General features: G+C 37.2%; 1 protein-coding gene across 1 annotated transcript; it reads left to right on the forward strand.

Moving 5' to 3' along the window:
- Nucleotides 1-14: 14 nt before the first annotated feature.
- Nucleotides 15-15,549, forward strand: LOC133553388 (caspase-3-like). The gene is made up of 7 exons (XM_061901522.1): nt 15-104; nt 4,225-4,291; nt 9,232-9,389; nt 9,721-9,849; nt 11,527-11,702; nt 14,789-14,909; nt 15,032-15,549. Exons 2-7 carry the CDS (start codon nt 4,239-4,241, stop codon nt 15,259-15,261), a joined length of 867 nt encoding a protein of 288 aa, XP_061757506.1. The 5' UTR covers nt 15-104; nt 4,225-4,238; the 3' UTR covers nt 15,262-15,549.
- The last annotated feature ends 5,393 nt before the right edge of the window (nt 15,550-20,942 follow it).

Here is a 20,942-nt window from a genome sequence, read left to right on the forward strand (position 1 = left end):
GTTGTCCCACTATCAGCGTCTCTCATTGGCTGAGCGTTTCAGGTCGCTGTACTTCCAGGTTTGAGAAGTGAAGTTAAGGTCCTTTTCACGACGCTCCCTGACGTGTGAGTATGATCTTTTTCTTTCTCTTTTTAGAATGTGACTGTCCCACTTTTGTCTTAAACTGTTTTGTTCCAACTCCGAATTTAATGTCGCGTTGTCGCACGCAAAAAAAAGTTCGCACGAAGGAACGTTCCCAATACAAAGTGGCGAATAAACCCGTCGCCGTGTATCGCCCCATTGTGTTTATTCAGAATGCAATATTATGTTGTCACAGGAGTCTTTTGAGTTTCTTTTTACAATATCTGCCTTTTTGTAACTTATACTGATTGCTACAAAATACTGCAAAAAACATTTATCCACCCTTTTATGGTTTGTGCACTTTCGCCACTGAAACCGAAATGATTTATCTGATGTATCTAATTTCGTTTTGTGTCACCTGTTGAGTACGTTACTAATTATCTTTATTTTTTTTTTTTGCAAGCATTGCATTTAAAACGTCAGCTCACCTTCTGGCGTAAACTCTAAATCAGGGGTCACCAACCTTTTGGAAACCAAGAGCTACTTCTTGGGTACTGATCAATGCGAAGGGCTACCAGTTTGATACACACTTAAATAAATGGTCAGAAATAGCCAATTTGCTCCATTTTTCATTTAATATATATATATATATATATATATATATATATATATATATATATATATATATATATATATATATATATAAATGGGTATTTCTGTCTGTCATTCCGTCTTTTTTTTACGGAAGGTTTTTTTTAGAGAATAAATTATGAAAAAAACACTTAATTGAACGGTTTAAAAGAGAAGAAAACAGGAAAAAAATGAAAATTTAAATTTGAAACATAGCTTATCTTCACTTTCGACTCTTCAAAATTCAACCGAAAAAAATGAAGAGAAGAACTAGCTAATTCGAATCTTTTTGAAAAAAATTTAAAACATAATTTATGGAACATCATTAGTAATTTTTCCTGGTTAAGATTAGTTTTAGAATTTTGATGACATGTTTTAAATAGTCTAAAATCCAATATGCACTTTGTTAGAATATATAACAAATTGGACCAAGCTATACTTCTAACAAAGACGAATCATTATTTCTTCTATATTTTCCAGAACAAAAATGTTAAAAGAAATTCAAAACACTTTGAAATAAGATTTAAATTTGATTCTACAGATTTTCTAAATTTGCCAGAATAATTTTTTTGAATTTTAATCATAAATTTGAAGAAATATTTCACAAATATTTTTCGTCGAAAAAACAGATGCTAAAATGAAGAATTTAATTAACTCATCTGGTCCTTACGGCACCACGTTGGTGACCCCTGCTCGAAATGATGTTTTCTAGGTTGACTGGCGACACTAAATTGGCCCTTGTGTGTGAATGTGAGTGTTAATGTTGTCTGTCTTGCCATGAATTGATTAACGTGGACCCCGACTTAAACAAGTTGAAAAACTTATTCGGGTGTTAACATTTAGTGCTCAATTGTACGGAATATGTACTGTACTGTGCAATCTACTAATAAAAGTTTCAATCAATCAATATCAATCAATCAATGTCTATAAATGTGTTGACCCTGTGATGAGGTAGCGACTTGTCCACGGTGTACCTTGCCTTCCGCCCGAATGCAGCTGAGATAGGCTCCAGCACCCTCCGCGACCCTGAAAGGGATAGGCGATAGAAGATGGATGGATGGTAGGAAATTACTGCCAAAACTGCAAACACAAAAGTGTTTTTACTCAAGCCCAATGATTTGTAAGTACTAAAAAAATGTATTTTATTAAATAAAATTTTCAAGCTTAAAAACTATTTTCTTCGAGTTAAAACTTTTGACTTTAGTAAAATAATAATACAAATAAAAACTTTAATATTTCACCCTGAGCAATCCATACAATTGCGTTCAGCGTACCCACAATGACAGGTGATGCTGTTGAGTCAATTTAAGGCCGTCAGAGCTACTGTTAGCGTATTGTGCCACCAAAAATAATAAAGAAAAAGAAGCACGGTGGGGAGTAAAACGGACGTACAGAAGATAGTGCAAACCTGCTCAAGCTGTAACGTAACCTGTATGTTTTAGACATTTTCATAGCTGGAGCATAAACAAACCTGGTTTTGGCTTTATGATTACAATGTTCACCATCGTGAGATTCTTCTAGGCATGAAATAACACCTTTAATGTAATATGGTTATGCTGCCTGAGGCTGAGCCAAACACTGGCCATGACACCGAATGTCTCTTGAGGTTTGGTCTTATTTAGTGGGCATTACTGCTGTAATATTGATCATTTTAGGTAATTTAGACAAATATCTGCTTGAAAGTGCAAAAAAAATATTCCCTCAATAGAGTAAAGCCGCAAACTTTAAAGCGTTATATAGCGAGGGAGGACTGTACTTTCTTGACGAGATGTGCAAGTAATGAATGAGTAGTTCAAAACTCATGGTGAGTACTCGTCTCCATAAACTTGTTGACTTCTACCTGTGTAGAGGTAGAAGAGGACCAGTGTTGCAACTTAGAAAACATGTCACAGTTGTATAAATGTAATAAAGCGGTAAAAAAAGCAGGAGATCTGTTACCATCCTCAAATTAACTCTACTTTCCTATTACAAGTTCGACAAAACAGACAAATTGCCTACTCAGCCCAACTCAATAGTACAAACCCCGTTTCCATATGAGTTGGGAAATTGTGTTAGATGTAAACATAAATGGAGTACAACGATTTGCAAATCATTTTCAACCCATATTCAGTTGAATATGCTATTTGGAAACTGTGGACATGGTGTCCACCAGAACAAAGAGGAAAATAACCATTCGGATTGTTATAGGCGCAAAGTTCAAAAGCCAGCATCTGTGATGGTATGGGGGTGTATTAGTGCCCAAGGCATGAGTAACTTACACATCGGTGAAGGCACCATTAATGCTGAAAGGTCCATACAGGTTTTGGAGCAACATATGTTGTCATCCAAGCAACGTTATCATGGACGCCCCTGCTTATTTCAGCAAAACAATGCCAAGCCACGTGTTACAACAGCGTGACTTCGTAGTAAAAGGGTGCGGGTACTTTCCTGGTCCGCCTGCAGTCCAGACCTGTCTCCCATCGAAAATGTGTGGCGCATTATGAAGCGTAAAATACGACAGCGGAGACCCCGGACTGTTGAACAAATTAAGCTGTACATCAAGCAAGAATGGTAAAGAATTCCAACTTTCAAAGCTTCAACAAATAGTTTCCTCAGTTCCCAAACGTTTATTGAGTGTTGTTAAAATAATATGTGATGTAACACAGTGGTGAACATGCCCTTTCCCAACTATTTTGGCACGAAGAATTCCAACTTTCAAAGCTTCAACAAATAGTTTCCTCAGTTCCCAAACGTTTATTGAGTGTTGTTAAAAGAATATGTGATGTAACACAGTGGTGAACATGCCCTTACCCAACTATTTTGGCACGTGTTGCAGCCATGAAATTCTAAGTTAATTATAATTATTTGCAAAAAAAAATCAAGTTTATGAGTTTGAACATCAAATATCTTGTCTTTGTAGTGCATTCAACTGAATATGGGTTGAAAAGGATTTGCAAATCATTGTACTCTGTTTATATTTACATCTAAAACAATTTCCCAACTCATATGGAAACTGGGTTTGTACTTGTTGAAGCATAAGGTCTGGGAGGTGGGATTGTATGTATAACATGTGGTCATCCACTAAGTTTAAGCCTGTGCTTAAACCAGCGACCACAAATTCCCTCCAAATGAGAGTGAAGTCTTGAGGCGCTACACAATGAGCTAAAAGCCCTGAGCTTCCACGTCATTTTGTAGCATGACTCTGAATGCATCAGGAAGTGGGTTTTTACACGCCGTTTTGTCGCACATAGCTGATATCCTTACACATGTGCAAGTTTTCGTGTATTGTGGCAGGTATCTCCGGTGAATCGATTATTGGATTTATTAAAGGGGAGACTTGTTGCGCAAGTAAATCGAGTGTCTCTGTAAGAGGAATCAGGTTTTCAAATCACTGCTGTCTCGTTGAACCTTTCTAAAGGACACATTGAGTAAGAAGAAAAACATGGGGAAACCTAGCATGCTTGTCTTATATTGTTTTTAAAGAAAATGTGTATTTAATGAATGTCAAGAAAAATACTGGTGTAATACTATCATCTGTATTCTTGTGTATTGCAGTCTGTGGAAGCAACATGGCTCAGACTGGAGGTGAGGACACGTTGGACGCCAAGTTCTTTTCAAAGAGGTCAGTACTGTTAAAAAGAATATTTTCATGAGATTTACACAACTTTCTGCACTTTGATCAAAATACAACAATTGTTTAGGATTTATACTGTAATGCAAGCCTGTCCAAACTTTTCTGAGGTCCGCATACTAATACAAATAAATAAAAAACACTGAGACCCATTTTTATATTTTTCATTTTGTAAATAAGTTATCCTGGAGTAGCTTTGTGATATTAGCATTATTAGATTTTTTTTATGTTTAAATGTATTTTTGGTATGTGCTGCAGTCCACACTGTAAATACCCCCCCATCAAACAATGCGGAGCAATATTTCATGTTTTAATTCTTTCAAAATGTTATCAAATATGCAAAGTAGAAACTTAGTGTTGAGTCATTATTGCGTTACCTTTGACAGTCCTAGAATACATTTATATGTCAGGAGTTGATGTGCAGGTAAAAAGGTTGTTTAATTACCAAAAGCTAAGATCCCGCATTGGACCAGCCGTCAACCAGTCAACACCATATAAAGCATCCTGATTGGAAACCCTGGACAAGTGAGTAAAATCAGTGCTGAAACAGAAATGAACACAATATACAGGAAAACAATGACAAAGTTTAAAAATGTTATGTGGGATCATGACAATAAAGATGATGTAAATAAGTGGAGCGATCAGAATATAACTCAATGTAACCAAGGAAATGTAATGTTTCTTCTTCACAAACATACGCAAGTAAAAGTAAGCAGCATTTAAACTATTTTGACAAGTCCAATGTTTCCAAAACATGACTGTAATTTCTGGGTTATAGAGTACACTGGTATTTAAAATGCACCCACCAAATTTTAGATGAAATAGTTTTAGATATGGTCAAAAGTTTACATACACTTGTAAAGAACATAATGTCATGGCTGTCTTTAGTTTCCAATAATTTCTACAACTCTTATTTGTTATAGAGTGATTGGAGCTCATGCTTGTCAAAAATTCAACCTGAAGCTTGTGGATGGCTACCAAAAGCGCCTTATTGCAGTGAAAATTGCCAAGGGACATGTAACCAAATATTAACATTGCTGTGTGTATACTTTTGACCCAGCAGATTTGGTGACATTTTCAATCACTCTATAGCAAATAAAAAAGAGTTGTAGAAATTATTGGAAACTCAAGACAGCCATGACATTATGTCATACATATATATATATATATATATATATATATATATATATATATATATATATATATATATATTTATTTATTTATTTTTTTAATTACAGCACGGTGGTCTTGCCGCTGGGCCTTAGGCCTGTCGCACCTCCACCGGTGCCTGTGGTGGACTGTGCATGGCAGGAGCGTCCTCCTCCCTAAGGCAGGCCTAAACCTGACCGCATACCAGAAAAGGTTTTGCTGCAGGGTCTTCAGCTGGGGACCACCTCTCATTGATGTTTCGCCCCTTAGCCCAGAACATCTCCCGGTGGCGGGGCAGTGAACAAGGACGTCTCCCTGACACCCCCTGCAGCAAAACCCACTTAGATGTTGCTCCCCAAGCCTTGTCGCGTCGTTTCAGCCAGAGCCAGTGGTTAGCTTACTCTGCTGCTTCTGAAAGCTCCTTGGTGGATCTGCTCAGGGTGGCTCCACATAGTCCCAAGTCCTTGAGCAGGCGTGGTGTTGTTCTGCCCACAAAGCCTCTGGCTCCCACCTCCACCGGATACAGCCTCACACTCCATCCACTTTCTCTACACTCCGCGACCAAGTCTGCGTACTTTGCCTTATTTCTCTAGTAAGCAGCTTCCAGTCCCTCCTCCCATGGCACTGTCAGCTCAAACAGTACTACTGACTTCACAGCTGCAGACCACAGCACCACATCTGGTATTAAGGTGGTGCTGCATATCTCCTGTGGGAACTGGAGCTGCCTACCCAGGTCCACTTCCATCTTCCACGCCGCCCCTGGTGTTAATAATTTGGTGGGTGGTCTCTTGCTGGAATGTGTCACAGGTTTCCTCTGCCTTTCGTTCTGCTGGACTCTGTTGTGTGTGTGTGTATATATATATATATATATATATATATATATATATATATATATATACATATATATATATATATATATATATATATATATATATATATATATATATATATATATATGTATGTATGTATATGTATATGTATATGTATATGTATATATATCCAGTCAACTTCCTTTCTTTTCACTTTATCGAACTGGGCATGCAATTCACGTTAAGGCCACATTGGGGTCAGCACACGTTTACGAGATTACATTTTACTTGCAATGTAAACAATCAGCTGAAAAAAATCAGATTTAGAAAAAATCTGATTTAGGACATTTTGGCGGGCAGTGTTAATGTAGTCTTTGTCATTACTCCAGATGTCTTTAACAGGGTGTCTGCGACTCCTACGAGGTCCGCAGAGGTACTGTAGGTGGTAGAGAAATTTTTGGTTGATTAGGCTTCTTTATTATTTACAGGTGAAAGTCAAACAATGAGAATATTGTGCAAAGGTTTGTTTATTCAAGCAATTAGACTAACAAGGTGAAACAAAAATATGATATAAGCCTATAACATGCAACTCAAAATATTTCAAGCCCTCTTTTGATATAATTTTGTTATGTCTTACAGTTTATACAAAATCCTTAAATTGAAAGTTTCAGAAAATTTGGGATTTTGAAAAACTGTGAGCCATGATCATCAAATTTATAACATATAAAGGCTCGACAAATCTCACTTTGTATGTAATGAGTTATCTCGTATTAGTTTCACATTTAAAGTTGAATTACTGACATAAATGCACGATAATTAATTTTTATTAGTTTCACCTGTAAATAATGTGTATTAATATCATACCCCATAATTTTTTCACAAATGTAAACGTCTTTAAATACATGTTAACAATATGAATCTAACAAACTGTAGTGTAGCTTAAAAATGGCAGTGACATGGCCACCCTACTTACTGTACCTTGCAAGTTTAAAATATAAACATGAATAAATAATTATTTACATGTTTTACATTTAAGATAGCTAGGGATTAGCGTGCTAGTTTACGGTTAGCCGCACTATATTACGTTATTTAAAAATCTTTGTGTTGAATAATAACCCGGTGTATTTAGGACTAGGTTAATTTCAAACACAATTTTTTTTACAAGATATATAAGTTAATAGTCCCCCCTAGGGTTGCGTGGTATGGACAATATATGATTTAAATGACATAAAACTGCAGATGATAGAGCTTTCAATACTATTGTTAAAATAACGTGATGATGCATGTTAATGACATACTCTAGCTGTGTCCTGCAAATTTGACACCGACAAGTGAACAAACAAGTCCTTTTTTGCGGCGAACGAGTACAGCAAAGCCACTTACACATCAGCTTTTTTTGCCTAAAGGGCAGCAAATAAAGTAATTTTCGGCCGTCAGTGTCTAAGTACTATCCGCAAAGGACGAAAAATAACTATACATGCTACACTACACACCATAGGAGGATATTCTAGCCGCAAGCTAGAGCTCTTGAATGCAAACAAAGGTTGCTGAACGGATACAAATATCGCCATTAATGATATAGAGTATAATAAAAGTATATGGTTTGATCCATCCATCCATTTTCTTCCGCTTATCCGAGGCCAGGTCGCGGGGGCAGCAGGCTAAGCAGGGAAGCCCAGACTTCCCTCTTCCCAGTGACTTCGTCCAGCTCCTCCCAGAGGATCCCGAGGGATTCACAGGCCAGCCGGGAGACTTAGTCTTCCCAACGAGTCCTGGGTCTTCCCCGTGGCCTCCTACCGGTCGGACGTGCCCTAAACACCTCCCTAGAGAGGTGTAGGATCAATATTTTTTATTATCAAAACATTTTTTGTTGTTTTTGTTATTGTTTACAAACTCATAGAATGAGTCCCTAGACACAGGAGGGCTTTAGGGGCAAAACCAAAAGATTTAAATCAGAGCCAATAGTAAGAAATGTTTAAATATATAATTGGTATTGTTACACTGTGATCCTGTGTTCCTCTTAAAGTTATGGTGCAAAAATAAGGAATATGTAAGAAATGCTTATTGAAGTGCAAGTGTAACAAAATAGTGCAAAATCTGAAACTGTAATGATCGAGTAACCTGAGGGAACTATTTTTGCAGGTTTAGTACCAGGAAGTTACGGCTGTGCTCTGGTGCGCTTCATGTAATTATGCTCAGTTTTCAAAAATAAAAAAAACTGTCATACATTTGGGGTTACTTTACTTGTTTCATCAATAAATTATTCGCTCTTTGCTGCACTAATTTTTTGTTTAATTTCTTACTCCATGCAAAGAATCAACCGCGAGACAACAAGATCGCGCAACGAAGCTTGATAGTTAATACTGTTACCTGATTGGTTGTTTGCGTGTTATTCCCACTGATCAGGAATAACTTTCTGCGTTGCTTGGTTAACAGAGAGCAAGTGCCTTTGGTCATGCAAACCTACGTTGCCACGCAACTACGGGTTTCTTCCGACATAAAAGATAAAAAACATTGAATGATTTTTTGAACATATTCTTTATTGATATTGATCACAGAAGGTTGCAATATAGATTTTAGGTCATATCGCCCATCCCTCGTCCCCACGTCATCTCTTTATCGGTCTGGGTGTCCTTGGTCTGAAAAATGAGGAAGACCCCCGCTTTACTCTGCACATTTTTGCACAACACCACCCCATGCTCTTGCTTTTAAGTTGTCCTGTACAATATGTGATGGAAACGTCTGGTCTTAGTGTTACTGAATGAAACTAAGATGCTGTGTTAAAGCGACACAAGAACACATAAAAAATGTCATAGAATCAAAGCTGCTTCAAAGAGAGTCAACCTTTTTGTAAGCAGGTCTTGACAAAAGCAAATATTGTGAAAGAACATGTCGGGTTGAAAGCTGCCCCGCAGGTTTCTCCACCTGTCTTTCCAACGCTCTTTTTGACTCTTTGGATCTTTTTTTTTTCAGGAAGCATCCATCCGATGCAGACAGACAGAAAGCTGAGGAAACTGACTCTGTGCCCACCAGCAAAGCATCAGCATGTGACCCGTACCGTTACAAGCTGGACTACCCACACATGGGAATCTGCCTAATTATAAACAATAAGAACTTCCACAGAAGTACAAGTAAACAATCTATATTTTTTCCCAATTCATAGATTTCATTCTTCCAAGGAGCCCAATTAAAATATTTTTTCCTAACTGTCAAATCATAAAGTATAATCTTTGTGTGTCTGCTGAAGCAATGCACACGTGAAGACGTTAGTTTGACCAGGTGCCACAGATGTAACAACTTTACAGGTACATCCGGTATTTGCACCTGTGTCAAGAGAGAAGCTTGAGTTATCAGTAAATATCATGTGAACTGTAACTATGCTCAGCACTATTGCAGATCCATCTGATCTCTTCAAGATGCTGCTCGTTTTAAACATGGACCTCCGCTTGTGTCTCTTTACAGAAATGAGTACTCGCAAGGGGACGGATGTGGACGCTAAACTTGCCTTCCAGACGTTTGCTGAGTTTGGTTATTCTGTTCAAGTTGTCAACGATCAGACTGTGAAGCAGATGAAGAGTCTGATGCTCAGCAGTAATGTTTTTTTCTTTTTTTGATTATTTAACAGTAGATCCACACCTATTTGCACTCCAGACCATTACATGTTTTTTTCTCTCTGCTTTAAACTGCGAACAATTCAGTCAAATGATAATTGACTTCACTGTCTAATTTGCATAATTATTAACGAATCATGTATTTCTTTAAAAAGGTTAAAAAAAACCATACTGTATATATGTTTAAATAAGTGCTGTCAATGATACATTTTAATTAGAATAATTACACTTTTGAATTTGGATTAATCATGATTAATTACCAGATTTTTTTCGCTTGCATAATTTAAATTAACTTGTGGTGTTTTTGACTGCAATATTTTTGCAGGTTTAGCTTGTGTGATTAGCTGTTGTGTGGCTGATAACTCCCAGTTAACTGATATATAAGAAAATACCAAACCTGTGTGCTTTTAGATGTTAACTGGATATACAGCTTTGCACAAGTAAACATGCTGCAGGACTGCTCGTATCGGAGCTTACAATATATTGGATATTTTAGCTGCAAGCTGATATCATCCAATATGTTTTTTCTAATATCGGACCGATATGAATATCGGGTCGGAACAACCATAGTGCGTTGTACTTGCCGGTAACGAGATTACTTTCTAAGCGTCATTGCTTGTGTTGAGGCTTTATTCACAACCACTCCTCTATGTGAAAATACTTCAATCACATCCTGCCTAATTCCTATGTTACAACTGGGCATCCATGTGCTGAAACCATGGATGAAAGTTGGTCAACTTGACAATTGCAGCACAGATAACCGCTGTCATAATTTTCCTGTCACTCCACATCGCTCATGCCAACGGCTCACCAATGTAATGTTGAAGATGAAGTGCATCAACAGTTCATTTCCACTTAGCATTGTGCCGACAGCTGTCTTGTTAGCATTAAGTAGTGCCGCTATTCCCATGGGGTCCTGCTGCTTTAGTTACATCAAACTCTCACCGATGTGCTGATGTCTTGTTGATGACGCAGGACTTGAAAATTAAGTGCATCAACCGTTTTACTCTATGCTTCATGAAAATAAACACTGGGTTCATCGCCATGACATTGGAAGTTACTTTTAACCCAGAAACGGAAGTCCCGCTTGGTGATTTTTTTTATCAATCACCACAACATAACAATAGGATTAAAGACACAACGATTTATATGATGTTTCTTTAAGCTTTCTATTGGCCTATTGAGTTACAGAATGACTGTATCAGAAACACAAACTTGAAGAGAAATTGTTTTGATGGCGCTGCTCTAGGGGGAAAAGAGTGCTACAGCTATGAACCCAGCAGATAGCGCTGTCACAAGTCAGGTAGACTCAACATTTTCCAGCAGGAAGATGCTTTGGCACAACGTGATGTTGTGTAACTGCATGTTTATGTACAATACTGTATAATGCGTACAACTGAATATAAAAAATTAACTGTGAGAGGCACATTACAGGATTAAAAGTGTATTAAAAATAGACATATTAGGGCCTTTTTATCAGAACTTCCAAAATTAGCATTTTTCCTTCGTACGTGGAGGGTCTTTGAACAAAACCCCTGTAAGTAGTGAGGATCTACTGTGATGTAAGCAGTACAACTTCCAGCCTGCATGCAGGATCGGAAATAGCAAAGCGATCAAAGAAAGTTATGTCATTCTCATTGGCTTTCCTTACTCGCAGCATCCCAAGAGGACCACAGCAACAGCGCGTCATTCGTGTGCGTGCTGCTAAGCCATGGCGACGAGGGCGTGATATATGGAACTGACGGCTTTGAACAACTTGAAATTCTGACCAAACCTTTTAAAGGAGATCGCTGCAGGTCTCTGGTGGGAAAACCAAAGCTCTTCTTTATACAGGTGAGTGAAATGTACTGAAAACAATCCAAGCTTAAAACATGGCATAGTACATTCAATAAGGTAATGTGATTACACCTCCTGTGAGCTTTTTGATTGATTGATTTAAACTTTTATTGATAGGCTGTACAGTACAGTACATATTCCGTACAATTGGCCACTAAATGGTAACACCCGAATAAGTTTTTCAACTTGTTTGAGTCGGGGTCCACGTTAATCAATTCATGGTAAATGATGAAAGAATGTTAGTCAGCTTGTGGGGGCCAGGGTACCCGGGCAATTTGCTCTGGCTGACGGGGAAAGCCAGGAGCCAGGATTTTGCAGGCATTGTCATGTTAGTTGTTGTGGCTTTAAATGCCTGAATTCGCGGCAGCTTTTTCAGAAAGTAGCAGCAAAAGTCGAAATGTTTTGACTCTTAATTTTTAACAAAACCATTGAATAAACTTATGATTTTATGAAATTATTTTCAATGTATAAAGAGATCTTGTATCCTTAACTTCAAAAAGCACAAGTTTAAAAAAAAAAAATACACTTGACTGTTTTATTCCACACAATAGGGCTGCAACTAATGACTATTTTGATACTTAACTACTCAGCGATTATCTTAACGATTAATCGACTTATCGATTTATGAAGCATTAAGCAATTCAGTGGCTCTAATTTAGCCATCTAAATTTAAATTCAATTTAAGGTATGTCTGGCATGTGCTAACTAACAAAGATGACTGATTCATTCAGAAGTATTTGTTATTACTGTAAATGTGCTGCTCAATAAGCTGTGACAAAAAACTAAATATAGTAACTATTGAACTTTTGTCCACATGAAAGCAAGGGCAGGCCCAGTGCTGACAAAAACAAAGTATATTTTTTTCTAAAAACAAAGGGCAGTAAAAATAACAGCTACAAAAAACAACGCTATCTAACTTCCTCAAAAAAACAAGCAATTTGAGATTACGTTTAAAAAGCTGCACACATGCATATTACTGATTAACTCTGGCATTTTTTGCAATCTAATAGACTAGATTCATTCTGAACATTATAACTATCGAATAGATTGTATATTCTTTTATATCAGGGCTGTAGTGCTTAATGTCTGCACGTGTGTTTATATGTATGTGATTCAGGTTTATTGTGCCGGCGCTGCTTCACACCTGAAGTATCTGATGTGTAAAAGTAATTGAATTGATAAGGACACATTTTAGCTGGCTAACTTTGCCTAAAATGATAGTTGAATCTATTTTTCATATAAGTTCGAACCAAACAGTAATTTGCATTAGAAACCGAAACAGCATGCGTGTGCATGTATGAGCCAGTCTGCCCCACAACAATAAAATACAGAAAAAGAAGGACCTTATTGACTACAATGTTAGACTAAAATGGCGGACTCTCACAAAGCTTTTTGGGTAAATTTCGAACATATATAGATAATCTGCTGACGTCTGCAAAGGGAAAATGTCACAAAATTAGCAAATTCCAAATGACTCATTTGAAGGGAAGATTGTTTTTTGAATATCTACTCCATCTCTCCATGCTTTGATTCCACATTTTCAGGACTTATGCAGATCACAAATACACAAACACAGGTACCAATAGGTAAGAAACGTTGATTTTGCATAATAACTGTCCTTTAAGTTACATATATTTAGAAATAAAATGTTATGTTACTATTACGAACTATTTAAAGAAGCCATATTTAAGTTTTTAACGATATCCTCCTGTCAACTGATTCTGGCAAATATGTCGTCCTGGTGCTTTTAGATCTGTCTGCTGTGTTCGACACCGTCGACCATGCCACCTTAATCACTCGTCTTGAGAACTGTGTAGGTATTAAGGGCGCCGCCCTCAACTGGTTCCGGTCGTACCTAGCCGACAGGAGTTTTTGTGTAAAAATAGACAGTTTTATGTCTTCCACAGCTCCTCTACCACACGGGGTCCTCCAGGGCTCAATCCTTGCCCCAATCTTCTTTGCGCTTTACCTTCTCCCCTTTTGTTCTATTTTTAGGAAGTATGGTATTGCATTTCATTTATATGCCGATGATTGCCAGATCTATTTTCCCATGGTACAAAATAACACAGTTCAACGTCTCATTGACTGCCTGCACGACATCAAAGCCTGGCTTTCAGCTAACTTCCTGAGTCTAAATGAAGACAAAACAGAAGTCATGTTGTTTGGTCCAAGTCGCTCTCCCTCCCCCAACGTTGACCTCGGCACTCTGACCCCGTATCTCGGCGACTGTGTCACAAACCTGGGGGTAAAGTTCGACTCAGATTTTAAATTCGAAAAACAAATCAGCAGCATCGTTCAAAAAAGCTTTTATCAATCACGCCAAATAGCGAAAGTGAAACCGCTTCTGTCAGGACATGATCTCGAGAAATTAATTCACGGCTTTATCTCGAATCGTTTAGACTACTGCAATGCCCTGTGTGTAAGCATTAGCCAGGCCTCCATCGCCCGCCTGCAGCTCGTGCAGAACTCTGCTGCTCGTCTGCTAACATAGACCCGCAGACGTGAGCACATCGCCGCTATATTAGCGTCCCTACACTGGCTCCCTGTGCGTTATCGAATCAATTTTAAACTCCTTCTATTTGCTTTTAAATGTCCTAAACAACCTCACGCCAACCTATCTCTCCGACCTCCTTCAGCCTTACTGCTCCACTCGATCCCTAAGATCAGCCAATCGGCTGCTACTGACGGTCCCTGACACAAGGCTGAAGCTTAGAGGTGACAGAGCTTTCGCTGCTGCTGCTCCCAAGCTCTGGAACAACTTACCTCTGAGTGTTAGACAAGCCTCCTCTCTTCCTGTTTTTAAATCTCTCTTAAAAACATACTTTTATTCCTTGGCTTTTAACACTAAGTGATATCCAGGTGTATAATGGTGCCCCATTATACACCTGCTGTGAACCTGTTTTTATGTTTTATTTGTTTGTTTTTTGTCATGTTCTGTTTGTGTTGTGTTGTTTGCTCGGTCCTCGTATTGTCTTTTGACATGCCCATTGTACAGCACTTTGGCTACCCGGGTACTGTGGTAAATTTTAAATGTGCTTTATATATAAAGTTGATTTGATTTGATATTTGCCGATGTGTTCCAGGCGTGTCGTGGCTCAATGCTGGATGATGGAGCTGAGCTTCAGGCCGACAGTGTAGAGGAGCAAAATTCAGAGAGAATACCGGTGGAGGCGGATTTCCTCTATGCCTATTCCACAGCCCCAGGTAACCAACCCAGCACTTTTTATCAACGACATGCAGTAATGTCACATTTACTCAATGAGTCCTGCAGCATGGTACTGTAAACATAGAGTTGTACAGACCTAACAATGACAACAATCCTTTAGGCTACTATTCATGGAGGAACACGCAGAATGGTTCCTGGTTCATGCAGGCGCTGTGCAACATGTTGCAGCATCACAGAGGAGAGTTGGAGCTGATGCAGATCATGACCCGTGTCAACAACACCGTGGCGAGGCACTTTGAATCCGACTGTAACCTCCCTGGGTTCACCGGCAAGAAGCAGATCCCCTGCATCGTCTCCATGTTAACCAAAGAACTTTACTTTCCTAAGTAGCTTTCTTTTTTTAAATATATGTTCAGCTAGTAAATAATCAGGTTTTTGTGAAGTGAAATGACTTGTCTGCAGTTGTTTTAAAATTTAAATGAAATGACCACGAGAGGCCGCCAGACAAACATTTGGGAGCTGTACACCAGTGGTTCTCAACCTTTTTTCAGTGATGTACCCCTGTTAAATTTTTTTTAATTCAAGTACCCCCTAATCAGAGCAAAGCATTTTTGGTTGAAAAAGACAGCACTATGTCATCAGTTTCTGATTTATTAAATTGTATAACGGTGCAAAATATTGCTCATTTGTAGTGGTCTTTCTTGAACTATTTGGAAAAAAAGATATAAAAAAAACTAAAAACTTGTTGAAAAATAAACAAGTGATTCAATTATAAATAAAGATTTCTACACATAGAAGTAATCAAGTTAAAGTGCCCTCTTTGGGGATTGTAATAGAGATCCATCTGGATTCATCAACTTCATTCTAAACATTTCTTCACAAAAAAAAAAAAAAATCTTTAACATCAATATTTACGGAATATGTCCACAAAAAAATCTAGCTGTCAACACTGAATATTACATTGTTGCATTTCTTTTCACAGTTTATGAACTTACATTCATATTTTGTTGAAATATTATTCAATAAATATATTTGTAAAGGATTGTTTAATTGTTGCTATTTTTTAGAATATTTCAAAAAAAAATCTCACGTACCCCTTGGCATACCTTCAAGTACCCCCAGGGGTACGCGTACCCCCATTTGAGAACCACTGCTTTACACTACAAAGTAACATTTAAACCCAAACAAAAGTGTGTCCTTGTCAAATAATTTTTTTTGTTTTTATAAACCTGTCAAAAAATGTTATGCTCCGAAAAGATAACTACTCAAACGTGAAGTAAAACCCCATTATTTTTGGTCTCTTCTTCAATTTCAATTTATGAAACAATTCTAACTGATGTCTCCCAAAACACTGATTTTAAAAAGACCAAATTGTAATAAGTTTCATACCAGCCCACTCGCTTCCAATAACTATCAAAATATTCCTTTTAAATATATCCTGATATTTTCCTTTTGCATGTTCAAAATAAACGCTAACCAGAACCATTGTACTTGGACCTCAACCTAAATGATATCATTTAGGTTGAGGACCAAGTACAATGGTCCTGGTTAGTTTGATATCAGACCTCGCCCGGGTTACGTCATAACACTTCCTGCAATTACACACAATAAAAAAAGATTGTTACTCGTTGATGTATTTAGTAAATAAAAGTATTCATGTGTGAGTCACAAATAACTGTATTGCAGTGGAACTATGTGGTATTTATAACACTACAACTTTCGTTTCTTGCAGAAACGAGAAGACGCAGACGGGAGGAAGTGAAAATTAAATCGAACACCAAAGATCGTCTATCTTGGCGCACATACATTGTTTTCTGAGTGTACTCAAAAAGTACAAACATGTACAGATAGACTTCTTTTGTATAATAACATAGAAAGAGCTCAGCGACGCGTGTGGTGGTGGTGGATGTGTCATCTAGTTGTGTTGAAGGCTCCACCGGCTTCGCCGATACAGGAAATGTATCTATCGATGCGATATTAAGTTGATACAGATGAAGTATTGCCAATACCAATACTTGTACCTCCAACGTTATGCATCTGGAGATAGGTTGATTGGCAACACTAAATTGGCCCTAGTGTGTTCAGTTCAGTTCAATTTCAGTTTATTTGAAACATGCATACGATACAATGTAATGCATCACACAATTCCAGCTGTGGGGCTTCACGGTGGAAGAGGGGTTAGTGTGTCTGCCTCACAATACGAAGGTCCTGAGTAGTCTGAGGTTCAATCCCGACCTCAGGATTTTTCTGTGTGGAGTTTGCATGTCCTCCCTGTGACTGCGTGGGTTTCCTCCGAGTACTCCGGCTTCCTCCCACTTCCAAAGACATGCACCTGGGGATAGGTTGATTGGCAACACTAAATTGGTCCTAGTGTGTGAATGTTGTCCGTCTATCAGTGTTGGCCCTGCGATGAGGTAGCGACTTGTCCTGGGTGTATCCCGCCTTCTGCCCGATTGTAGCTGAGATAGGTACCAGCGCCCCCGCGACCCCAAAGGGAATAAGCGGTAGGAAATGGATGGATGGATGGAATTTCAGTTGTTTTATTACAGCACGTCCAAAAAGGAGTAGGAAGAAGCCGCACTTTTCTTAATCCTACCCCTTTTCATACCATAGCAATTTTATCCAATGTCCTTGTTCTCTGTAACAGAACAGTGAACACATAATATATATATATAAAATACCATAGTAAGCAAATAAATATTAAATACATAAATCATCTTTGCCTCAATAAAAAAGGGGGAAAAGGGTTCAAGATGTTCATCATAAATCTTGTTCTGTGTACAGTCTCTTAAACTGAATCATATTGGTGCTCTTTGATTTCTTTGGTTAATCCGTTTCATAATTTAATTCCACATATTGATATACTTAAGGTCTTTTGTTTTGTACGAGCATACATTTTATATTAAATTTTCCTCTGAGGTTATATTTTTCCTCTTTTATTGAGAAGAATTGTTGTACATTCTTGGGTAGCAGATTGTAGTTTGCTTTATACATCATTTTAGCTGTTTGCAAATGCACCAAATTGTTGAATTTCAATAACTGTGATTTAATAAACAAAGGGTTTGTATGTTCTCTACATCCTACATGAGGTATTAATCTAATTGATCTTTTTTGGAACACAGTGAATTAGGACTGTGAATCTTTGGGTGTCCTACGATTCGATTCAATATCGATTCTTGGGGTCGCGATTCGATAATGTATCGATTTTTTTCGATTCAATTCTCGATTCAAAAACGATATTTTTCCATTTTAAAACGATTATGTATTCATTCAATACATATGATTTCAGTAGGATCTACCCCAGTCTGCTGACATGCAAGCAAAATAGCTTTAAATATATATATATTTTATAATTGTAAAGGACAATGTTTTTTCAACTGATTGCAATAATGTAAATTTGTTTTAACTATTAAACGAACCAAAAATATGACTTATTTTATCTTTGTGAAAATATTGGACACAGTGTGTTGTCAAGCTTATGAGATGCGATGCAAGTGTAAGCCACTGTGATACTATTGTTCTTTTTTATTATTTTTATGAATGTCTAATGATAATGTTAATGAGGGATTTTTAATCACTGCTATGCTGAAATTATAACTAATATTGATACTGTTGTTGATAATATTCATTTTTGTTTCAGTACTTTTGGTTTGTTCTGTGTCGTGTTTGTGTCTCCTCTCAATTTTTCTGTTTATTGCAGTTCTGAGTGTTGCTGGGTCAGGTTTGTTTTGGAATTGGATTGCATTGTTATGGTATTGCTGTGTAGTGGTTTGTTGGATTGATTAAAAAAAAAAAAAATCTATTCTGAATTGCACAATGTATTCGATTCGATTCGTATTCAAATCGATTTCCCCCCACACCCCTACAGTGAATGAAGCGCACATTTGGAGTTGTTTCCCCATATTTCTGCACAAAGACTGAAGATATGGTAACACTAGTGAGCAGTAGAGAATATGAAGTGATTTTTTGTCTACAACATGGTTTGCTTTATTCATTCTTGACGTGTTTCTTGCTACATTATGTTGCATATTTTTTACATGAGATTTCCAATCAATTTTATCATCTATTACTACACCCAAAAATGTGTTTTCTTTTACCCTTTCAATATTTACTCCGTTTATCTGTATTTGTGTTTGACTTTCTCTTCTACTGTTACCAAATAGCAATATTTTAGTCTTACTGAGATTCAAAGAGTCTGTTTTTGTCAAATCATCTTTTTAATGTGTTCATTTCTTCTGTATTTGTATTATCTTCTGTGTGTTCTCTCCTGAGCAAAATGCTGTTTTATCATCTGCAAATAATAAAAACTTTAAGTCCTTTGTAACTTTACAAATGTCATTTATATAGAGACTGAACAATTTTGGTCCGATTATTGATCCCTGAGGTACACCACAAGATATTTTTAGCTCTGTGTAAGTGTGTTCGCCTAATTTTACGTATTGCTTCCTGTTGGTTAAGTAGCTTCTTATTCACTTTGAGACCAACCCTCTGATGTCATACTGTTCTAATTTGTTTATTAAGATGCTGTGATTAATTGTGTCAAATGCTTTTGTTAAACCCATAAACACTGCAGCAGCACATTTTTTACTATCTATTGCATTTGTGATCTCTTCCGTTATTTTGATGGATGCCATTGACGTTGAGATGTTGGCTCCGTATCCGTATTGGTTGTCTGTGAGTGTTTAGTTTTTGTTTATGAATTTGTATAATCTGTTGTTAAACAGTTTTTCAATGATTTTAGGAACGTGTAGTAGTAGAGAAACAGGTCTGTAGTTTGTAAACTGGTGTTTGTCTCCAGTCTTATAAATCGGTACGAATATTGCTATTTTCATTTTATTTGGGAATTTGCCTGTTTGAAATAATAGGTTGCTGATATATGCAGTGAGTGTGTGGGTGTGAATGTTGTCTATCTGTGTTGGCCCTAAGATGAGGTGGCGACTTGTCCAGGGTGTACGCCGCCTTCCGCTCGAGTGCAGCAGGGATAGGCTCTCCCACTCTGTCATCCTTATCGCAACCGTGAAAGGGGCATGTGGTGGGAAGTGGATGGATGGACATTTTAAGATTTCAAAACAATGTGTGAGTTTGCCTTTAAAATATAATGAATACAATACATAATAAGGTATATGTTGGCCCCATAAAGTTAATCAAAAAACATTTTGATTATGCCAACATTTTCAAAATACAATATTTTTGAAAAGTGAATAAACCAGCAATCCCGCAAATGTGCTATTGTGTTTTAAAAAATGCTAAAACCTTTCTCCCCCACATAACAAAAATGATTTAGCAGCTGTTTATTGTATTTGTGAGTCTTTAATTGATCTTTGTCAGAATTATATTTAATTTAAAGAGGAACTGTTTTTTTTTTGGAATTTTGCTTATTGTTCTCAATCATTATGACATACATGATGACGGATGATTTCTTTTGTTCGCGTTCTAAATATTAAATAAACATTAAAAGTCTGCTAACAATGGAGCCTATAGGGAGCCGCTCAATTCTGCCCATAAAGCCCTTAAATAACATCCTAACACCTCCATTAAGGTTTTATGTACATGATGTAAGTTTATATGTAATGTAGTAACAGACTCGTTTATAATAACATTTAATGTTTACCAGTGGCGGGCTGTGCTTTTCTCACCTAAGCCTTCAGTGATGTCCGACTTCTGCACGCTACTGCGTAGTAGACCCCCTCAACAGTATACAAAAGGGTCTATTTTTCGGCGCATTTAACATTCAATAAACCCACTTCAGCAATAAAAACATATTGTAGGTGGTACTGTCAAAATGAAAAGAATTGTGTAAAAAAAAAAAAACATTAAAAAATAAAGAAATACAAACCCCGTTTCCATATGAGTTGGGAAATTGTGTTAGATGTAAATATAAACGGAATACAATGATTTGCAAATCCTTTTCAACCCATATTCAGTTGAATGCACTACAAAGACAAGATATTTGATGTTCAAACTCATAAACTCTTTTTTTTTTTTGCAAATAAAAACCGCTAATAATAATTAACTTAGAATTTCATGGCTGCAACACGTGCCAAATTAGTTGGGAAAGGGCATGTTCAACA

The sequence above is a fragment of the Nerophis ophidion genome, linkage group LG05 (assembly GCF_033978795.1).
Source record: "Nerophis ophidion isolate RoL-2023_Sa linkage group LG05, RoL_Noph_v1.0, whole genome shotgun sequence".
Lineage (NCBI taxonomy): Eukaryota > Metazoa > Chordata > Actinopteri > Syngnathiformes > Syngnathidae > Nerophis > Nerophis ophidion.